The 9701-nt window shown below is 44.8% G+C and overlaps 1 protein-coding gene across 1 annotated transcript in view; it reads right to left on the reverse strand.

The window, feature by feature from the left end:
• Window positions 1-1188: 1188 nt before the first annotated feature.
• Window positions 1189-9701, reverse strand: part of LOC109463765 (epithelial chloride channel protein-like) — a 16125-nt gene continuing 7612 nt past the window's right edge. The window contains exons 3-13 of the mRNA XM_019760622.1: window positions 9501-9643; window positions 8754-9046; window positions 7881-8129; window positions 6780-6904; window positions 5653-5752; window positions 4722-5003; window positions 3936-4160; window positions 3394-3673; window positions 2980-3156; window positions 2239-2475; window positions 1189-2007 (exon numbers count right to left, since the gene is read on the reverse strand). Coding sequence (XP_019616181.1) covers window positions 1562-2007; window positions 2239-2475; window positions 2980-3156; window positions 3394-3673; window positions 3936-4160; window positions 4722-5003; window positions 5653-5752; window positions 6780-6904; window positions 7881-8129; window positions 8754-9046; window positions 9501-9643 — 2557 coding nt within the window. The 3' untranslated portion in view covers window positions 1189-1561. The remainder of the gene's footprint in view (window positions 2008-2238; window positions 2476-2979; window positions 3157-3393; window positions 3674-3935; window positions 4161-4721; window positions 5004-5652; window positions 5753-6779; window positions 6905-7880; window positions 8130-8753; window positions 9047-9500; window positions 9644-9701) is intronic.

Here is a 9701-nt window from a genome sequence, read left to right on the forward strand (position 1 = left end):
CAAAAATAAGCATTTACTCCAATATCAAAACAGCTACGGTAAAAATAAAAAGACGTGCATCATCCCGGACATAATGCCACACCACATGCGAAATTACACAGAAATGCGACTTACGGAAGAATGCGTTTTGGCTGCGAACATCTCCCAAAAAACTTGCCATCTCTTAACCATGGGCAAAAACATCTGGAACCACTTATCAAAACCACTCCGTATCTGCATGAAGTTCCACCCCCCCACTGCTATTCCAAACAACGCGTTTTTCTGGACCATTCCAATTCGCCTCGTAATTGTAGGGGTGCGTCTGCAATATTACATTGACCGCGAAAGCAGCAACGACAAAAATACACATTCGTGCATCAACACGGGCATACCCGCAGACGGCGTATAAAATTGCGTGCTGATTACACAAAGAGAACCCAGTGTTTCGACTGCGAACATGAAAAATCAGCCGATCACAACACTCCGTCCGGAGGTCCTGACCTCCTTCACGGAGTAAAAAACACGGCAACTCCGACGTTTTTACCATTTTTTAGGGCGCGCCGTGCGCCCGGGGTCCGCCATCTTGTTTGTTTATGTCGAGCCGCCGGCACGTACCGTGCCGTAAATTTGGTTAAAATAAGGAAAATAAAAAAGCTTGTGCAGCACGGAAACTCAGTAAAAGTACAGGAGAACCTCTTTAAACATGTTAACGGCGGTGGATTTAGTCAATACTTATGGGTGGATATTTTGCTGCCCGGGAGTACATGTATCCATCCATATAACATTTGTATTACTTACTGACCAATCCCTCACATCGCTTCTTGGTCGGATCGAGTTTTGAGGACTACGTGGACAAGATCTGGCTGGCTACTTCCCTACACAGTGGACCGAGTCTACAGAACATCCAAATACGGAAGGAGAACCTAAACCAATAATGCTGCAGGAAACTAAGAAGACAGACAAATTCGTGCATAGTTCCCATTTTATTTGTCTAAGCAGCGTAGCATGCAAGCACAATGACACATAAATCATTAAATTGGATATAAAAATATGATTGCATTTCATGAACAGACGAACTAGAGTAAGAGAGGAAATCAAGACTTTCCACTGTGTGTAGTATATTTTCGTTTTCTGTCTAACCAAAATTTTCATTCATTCGATTCAAAATGTTCGTAGATTAGTTGAAATAGAGCGTTTTTTGTACATGTAACATGTAATATGATTCATGGCAAACTTGATGCAGATACATGTACGTTGTTGACTGTTGACAATATTGTGATAATATCAGCAAACGATAACCATAAATGTTTATGATAGTGCTAAAGCTTACTAATGACACCTCTTAGTGGCATGTATGCGTAATGTTATGATTATTTTAATTGGAGATAAGACAGTACTATTCTCAGTCTACGACAAGTACTTTTTATTTTATGTCATAAAATTCTATGGTTGAAACTTTTTCTGCCATGAAAACAGCATGATGTTTTATACCAGTAACATTCAGCTTCATGTGCACAGAAAATCAACGTGACACAAGTAGTGCATTCTACAAGAAGTAGAAATGCACATCAAACAAAGTGAGCTACACAGTGTGATTGTACGCAGGATTGTCGTTAGCGGAAGGTTGCGTGGCAGATTTTGCCGACTTGGACCTGCAGAATTTGCAGGAGATGAACAAAGCTGCGGCGACCAAAACAACCACACCAATCACCGAGCCAACAATGACCCAGGTGAGCGTATCGTTGGTATAGACAGGCTCGGGGTCGGGTATGTACTCGAGATTCGCCGTCACGATGTTGGAGGGATCACCGCAGTTGTCCGCTTCGTCGCACATGCGCACGGCGAAGACGAACGTGACGTTGTGGCCTCGGTCTGGCACCAGGATGACGATAGTCATGGCGGAGCCGGGTTCCGGAAGTGACGTCAGACTTCCCTGCAGCACTTGTGACTGGTTGACCAAAGCTTGCCCGTAGAAGTCGTCTGCAAGCTGGTCAAAATGGCGGCTGTACCGGGTCTCAACATGGTGGGCTGGAAAAAGTACGCAAAAGTATTAAATTGGTGTCTGAATCGATTCGATCACAGCTCTACGTTCCTTTCATTAATTAATCTATTACATTGAATTCCTTTTCCTCTTTGGTAAGCAGGGTGGGTGGCTATTGGAAAAATCCTATTTTTTAATTCTATTTCTAATAGATGGATTATAGGCATGAGGTAATATAATATAGGTTCATAAGATAAAGCAGAGCAGACGCAACATACCTGGCCCTCCCTGATCGAAGTCGTCACCGAGCGCTGTCCAACTCAGGGTCACGGTAGCGTTGGCGTAGGAAACTTCAACCACCACGAGGTCATCCACCCGGGACGGCGGCAGCATGTCCTGTCCAGAGATTCCACCACTGGGGATCCCCTGTACTTGACAAACGCCTCCTGTTGTCATCCTCTGGAACGGCTCTAACGGTTCTTTCTGAACGTCGTCCCCACTGGTAAACCCAGAGGCTACAGAGGAAGGACCAAACGATAATACATTTTATATGATTCTCTATTCCTAAGGTTAATAAGCTATGTCATCTTGAGTTTCTCATTTCTAATCAGAATATCATTCATATATGCATGATTTTATACCCAGCAATGAAACAAGCAGAACATGTATTGGAGTAGAAACTAAAACTGTTAACATGTTGCAATAATTGCCAAGTTAGTCAGTTATGGTCGTTTTGTTTGATTTTTTTTTATTCCAACATGTAATCACCAGACGTGGTGACGACACACTCAAGTTTTTTCAACTTATATTAATGCCACCACCAATACAAGGACAAATACATGACAGTACAATTCTCATTTTCACCTGAGCTAATAAGTGAGGAAAGTCGTATAAAGTGCCTTTCCCAAGGGCATAAGATCGGTGGCATGTCAGTACTCGAACCCGGAACTCTAAGTTCCGAGTCGCGCACTCTGCCACACGACCCCACTGTTTGATTTTGAAGACAGTATAATTTTTACCAGGGTCCAGCGGTAGCACACCACTCCGCATGCCACGTCGACGTCCATGGTTGATGACGATGTACCCGGCACCCCCCTGAGAGTTGTCTCCCTTAACGGAAACGCCGTAACGTCCGTCCTTGGAGAAGTTGAAGAAGCATCTAGAGTAGATGCCGTCATTCGTCGTTACGTCAGTACCTAAAAATGAGAAAAAGAGACAATAAAAGGATTTTACGTCACGTTTTGTGCCTTAAAATCAATGACAATGTGTAATTCAAAGATTGTGTGCCTGTGGTCCATCAATGCAGACAGTAAGCATTGCATGATGTCATGATCGTTCTCATGTGACCACTGGATTATGTCCTCCTTTTTGTTATACTTCTTTCCTACCATAAACCAGTTTCATTAAAGAACTGGTGCATAGAACGTGTTTACCTGCACCGTTATCCAGCAGCATGATCTCCTCTACCTCACCACCGGGCTTCTCAATGGACGCCTTCACGACAGCCCCGATGACAGGCAGGTACCCCTTTCGTACCGACGCGAAGATCGTCAGCGCCGTCGGCTGAGTGGAGGAGTAGTTAAGGGACACGGCGCTGACCTGTGCGGTCACTTTGATGGGTACGGTGTCGTTGACGGCGTTGGACGTCACTATGACGGTGACGTCCTGGTCGTTGGGGGTATTGTTGGTGATGTTGTAGACCCACTTTCCTGGCTGGAAGGTATAAATCAAATGCAAGGAGTAAGAATAGATTTCTTTGAAAAACAGTGGGTAAATCCAATATGGACGAAGTAAACAGAAGCTTACATGTACAAACAAAGGCCCTCACGGAAAGCACCCGTCATGGCTGAATGCTGTGATATATATTGTACATATGATATATCATCGAGTATAAATAAAGGCGCAAACAAAGATCTGTTGTGTTTGAAGCTAAGGTTTTCCATTAATTCGGTAAAATCGTCGAAGATGCCTATACCGTTGCTATGCCAGGTATCTCAATGGTAATGGTGTCCGATGTGACGTCATACAGGGGGTCTCCTTCGGTGATCATAAGGCCATGTGGGGTCCCCAGAGTTACCCTGGGACGTTGTCCGTCCAGCCAGGAGACAGAAAACGTGGTGTTCTCCCCCACACTGTTGTCAACGTACACGTGGTTGCTGTAGGTCTCCCGATTACTGATGGTCTTGTCTTCACTTAGGATCTATGGGATCATGATAAATTTTGTTTTAATCGCAGTAAATGTAATATTCTATGGGTGTATACAGTGTGGTATACGTATAATTGTAAAGAAAATTGTATAGAAAAATGCTAACCTGCTTTCCAACATCACAAAGAAGTCTTGTGTAGTTTCGGCTATCACCAGTACAACCTTCGTCGTGTTCTTAGGGCCAACAACTTTCGACATGTGATCTTTAGGACACCTGACGCCAAAAGGTACCAAACAGTGTACTATACGAAAAAGTACCCACAGTGAGCTAAACAATAAGGAAACGAAGGTTGAGGTTCATCGGACACTGCTACAGAAGTGAGGATGAAATAATAAACCAGTTAATACTGTGGGAGCCCTCACATGGAAAAAGAAGTCGTGGTCGTCCAGCAAGAAACTACATAAATAAATTAATAGAAGACACCCAGCTCGACAGGAAAAACCTGATGGTAGTAATGAAGGATAGGAAGAGATGGAGAGCTATCATTGGCACCGAGGGAAGCTCGACCCAGTGAATGAGTAGTGAGTGACGTCATGGAAGTGTGTAACACTCACCTTCACTCCATTGGTTCCAGCTTTTTCTTCGAACGTGGTGGTGAAAGCGTTGTCCAAGGCTGTAGATTCGTCAGTCCCAGAGAAGAACGAGAGGCCCCCTGTCTGCAGCGATAGGGTCTGCAGCATGGCGTCGGCGTCTTGGCTGTAGGCGATGCTTGAGACGATGACGCTTTTCGTGACAAGCTCCGGTATCACTTCACTGATCCTCGGGTCTCGGTTTTCCTCGCCATCAGTGATAAGGAGAAGGATACCTCCTTGAGACGGCCCTACTTCTTCGAGTGCCTTCAAAATGAAGGGACAGGCATTGGGAAGTGAATACTAGTATGCTAATTGACATTTTTTCTCATTGACATATTCTTCTCTGATTCATCAGATTCATCAACATCTACACATAATCAAAAACACTGAAGGGGAAACCTGTATCCACTTCCACGGCCAATGATCACATTCTTATACCCTTTGAAACCAGGAGTGGCGTTGGGTGGCGTAGTGGTAGATCATTCGACTGTGAACCGTGGAAACCCGGGTTCGATCCCGAGTCGTACCCTGGACCGACATTTTGCCCTTGGGAAAGGCACTTAACACGACTTTCCTTACTCCACCCTAACTTCGGTTGAGGAAAGTCGTATTGAGGTCGCCTTGTGGCGCCGAATGGCAGCCGAAAAGATCCTTGCGACAGTTCCACAAAAATGTGGGTGGAACAAATATGTATCACGTGAATTATGTGTATTATCGTGTATTACTACCATTTGTATCATCTGATTGTAAACCCTGCATCAATTCAGCACTATAAGGCTGCGATTTCACGGGTGATGTTTGGCCAATAACTTATTTATTATTATTATTATTATTATTTATTCTATTGATCTTTCGGGAAACCTTGACCTTGACCGTATGTAGCCAGATATAGAACCTGAATTCAACATCCTACCTGGACGCCTTTTTGAAGACCACACCCAATGCACGTGCCCCCAGTAGCACTGGTGGGAAGTGAAGCAATCAAGCCATCACGGACTGCCTGAGAGGTGACACTGAAAAATAAATATTTTCTATTTTGTGGTTTGTTATTGTTATACTGTGTGTTTCTTCTCCAGGAAAGACAGTCACTATAAGCAGCTTTGAAATTATACAGTGGGCAAATCCAATATATTAGAGTGGCGTCGGTGGCGCAACGGCTAGAGCGTTGGACTCGGAACCGAGAGGTCCCTGGTTCGATACTCACCGTGGCCTGACGTTGTGACCTTGGGAAAGGCACTTTACACGACTTCCCCATCTATACGGTGGAGTGACGCCCACCGAGCTTCTTAGGCTAATCTGTCTAACTGGGTGCCAAAAAACACCCTACGGATTTGTTGCGCCAATGTGTCAACATCAGCACATTTGCGACCAAGAGCCGTTATTTTTTTTTTCAAAATCCAATATGGATGAAGTAAACAGAAGCTTACATGTACATACAGTTGCAAACAAAGATCTGTTGTGTTTGAAGCTAAGGTTTTTCCATTAATTCGGCAAAATCGTCGTAGATGCCTATACCGTTGCTATGCCGGGTATCTCAATGGTAATGGTGTCCGATGTGACGTCATACAGGGGGTCTCCCTCGGTGATCATAAGGCCATGTGGGGTCCCCAGAGTTACCCTGGGACGTTGTCCGTCCAGCCAGGAGACAGAAAACGTGGTGTTCTCCCCCACACTGTTGTCAACATACACGTGATTGCCATTCGAATCGGTAAGCATTTTGATTAGCACAGGCCCTCTATGAAGAATGCACTACAAATGCATGAACCAGCAAGATTTTTTATATTCCAACATGTAATCACCAGACGTGGTGACGACACACTCAAGTTTCTTCAACTTATATTAATGCCGCCACCAACACAGAGGACAAATACATTACAGAACAATACTCATGTACACCTGAGCTAAGTAAGGAAAGTCGTGTAAAGTGCCTTTCCCAAGGGTACAATATCGGTGGCATGTCAGGACTCGAACCCGGGACTCTTAGTTCCGAGTCACGCACTCACAAGATCTGAATTGCCTTTCGAGGAAGCCAGGTCGTACCTCACTACCGGGTGTTCTATTGAAGCGTCGACCGCAAAGGTGACCACGCCCACCGAGGTACCTAAAGACACCGTGCTGCGGATGAACCTCCTTGATACCTGGATCAGACGCTGGAGCGGTTCCCCCTGACAAACACAGGTTACAATTGTTAAGATAGTCATAATCTTGTACTGTACTGTACCCTGGTGTACATTTGAGATAGCTAGGTCATCACCATGGCAATTGAAACAGGTTCTTTTTGTTGATAAGATGCTCAAGAGACGAAATTTGACTGTTCTTGTTGTTTTACCGAGGAAATGGTATAGAAGACTTCTTTATATTGCCTATTCATGTATTACTGTTACAGTAGTATGGCCAATTTGTCCACTTTGGTTGTGTGAAAATATATACCCTAAAGTTTTTTTCGGTAGAACAGGGTGTCATAGCACTAAAAGGTGTATGTTTGCTAAAAGAACGTTGTCAAGTCAAGCACACACTTCAATATTACTAATAAATAGTCCGTTTTAAACTATCCCACAAACTATAATCTTACACAGTTGGCTATCTGTCTACTGCGATCTTAATGTTATACCTTAAAGAGTCCTCAAATGATATCTATCAATGCCAGCAAGTGAATTAGATTTCACTGTAGAAAACATCAATTTTTCTATTTGTGGTAGGATTACGTCAGAACGCCAAAAAGCAGTCACTCGAGCAACTGGATATGATTTTGGAAACGGTCAGACGTTTCAGCTACATGTAGTATCCACTAGCTTTCGTCAGTGACTGAGAGACCAGATGAGAAGTGTAGGTTTATAAGCACAAACTATTGATTGATATGCAAATAAAGTGAAGACGAATTTCGGAAGTCAACAAAAGTCAGACAAGTCAAGAAGAGATGCATTTCTCTTCTTGACGAAAGCTGGATACTAGCTGAAACGTCTGACCGTTTCCAAAATCATATCCAGTTGCTTGAGTAATTGCTTCTTGGCGCATCTTATTGCCTGGATGTCTAATCTTCATCGACGTGACGTCAGAATGATTTCTTATAAAAGTAAATCCAAAATGAATTAACCTTTTATCATCTTCCTCTTAGACACAACGCTATTTTTGGATAGTCACCTGCATGCTTCCCGACACATCCAGCACCAGAACTATGCTGACGAAGTCGCTCTCCTGCAGCAGGACGAAGCGCGGTACGGTAGAGTTGACTGCCCTGGGAGGGTTGGCGCCGTTCGCGAAGTCCTGATGTTTGTTCATGATGTCCCAGGTGCTCTGGCCTTGACACATGACGTTCTGTTTGTTGGGCGCCTCCCGGTTGTGGTAGGACAGCGGGTCACCTTCCGGGTCACTGTGACAGAAACCTTTCACCTGCAAACATAAGTCATAATACATATTCTCAATCCAGGCAACATCATGGCGGGAATTGAAACGTTTCATCAACGCTGTTTGCGCCGTATCCTCCGCATCAGATGGTATCACCGGGTACGGAACAATGATGTACTACAGCAAGCACAGTTAGCGAACATAGCCACAACCGTAGCTCTCAACAGGCTAAGGTGGTTTGGGCACATTGTAAGAATGCCTGAAGAGCGGCTGCCCAGGTATTTACTGGATTGGAAACCGAATTATGGGCGACGCTCAAGGGGAAGGCCTAGGAAAACATGGATTATCTGTGTCCTGGAAGATGCTGTATGTGCTGATCATAGGGAGGCCTAGTACCGGTCTGGAAGAGCTAAATGAATTAGCAAGAGATGGGAAGAAGTAAAGGGGACTGTTGAGGAGGAGACGAGTTCTGTGCGCAGGCCACTCGAACGACTGACTCGAGGAGACCTCAAGTACAAGTAAGTGCATTGTTGGGTTAACCCTTCTTTGCCAGTCCATGAATCACGTGGAGACTGCTCATCAGACTGCAAATTGACTGACCTTTGTACATGTGTTTTTGGTATTCGTCTGATTGGACAAGTAAAATGGCTACAAAACTATGAAACTTACATTGTCAAGAAAATGCATGAACATGTAAGACCCAGTTGCTTGGTTGTCAGAGAAATACGGGTAGAAACGGCACTCCGGCTCGTAGACTCCGGTTTCGGGGTTAAGCTGACAGCGTGCTCCCGTCACCATGTTTTGGTGGTATCCGGCAACTTTGGCTGAGCAGCGGGTGGGTAGGACGCCCCCTGTCGATGAGCGGTAGAAGTGCGGGTAGGACTCTCCCGACGGATCATCGAAGCCGTACTCGTCGAACAGACCCCAGCGGAGATGGCCGAATTCATGGACGAACGTTTTGCCTGGAGAATACATTAATTACCTTCGTCAGAAGGTTATGTGTTTAAGTACACAATACCTAGGGGTTGCTGATTTGTACATGTATCTTAATGGTATTTTGTAGGTAGGATGGGGTTGGGAAATGGAAGGTCAATTTTGGGTACTCTAGCGGTATGATTTCCTGCAAATATAAGCATTGAGGTGGGGTCGTGTGGCGTAGCGGCAGCGTTCTCGACTCGGAACCAGAGGCCCCGGGTTCGAGTCCTGACATGCCACCGATATTGTGCCCTTGGGAAAGGCACTTTGCACGACTTTCCTCACTTCGCTCAGGTGTAAATGAGTATTTTACTGTCCCTGTGTTGGTGGCGGCATTAATACAAGTTGAAAAAACTTGAGTGTGCCGTCACCACGTCTTGTGATTACATGTTTCGGAATATATATATAAAAAAAATATAAGCACCGTGTTCAATTACGTACCATAAGGACCCCATGTCATTTGTCCATAATCCTTGTCCACCACGTATTTAGGGGTGAGGTGCATGTAGTCGCCTTCCACTCCACATCCTCCCTTCTGCTGCACATATGGATTGTCCTCGTACAGAGGGTTCGGCACGTCCACTCTGTTAGAACGCATGTACGATTGGTTATGAATACATGCCCGTAGCCAGGATTTTGAAT

Source organism: Branchiostoma belcheri, unplaced genomic scaffold (assembly GCF_001625305.1).
Source record: "Branchiostoma belcheri isolate BF01 breed outbred unplaced genomic scaffold, Haploidv18h27 scaffold13, whole genome shotgun sequence".
NCBI lineage: Eukaryota > Metazoa > Chordata > Leptocardii > Amphioxiformes > Branchiostomatidae > Branchiostoma > Branchiostoma belcheri.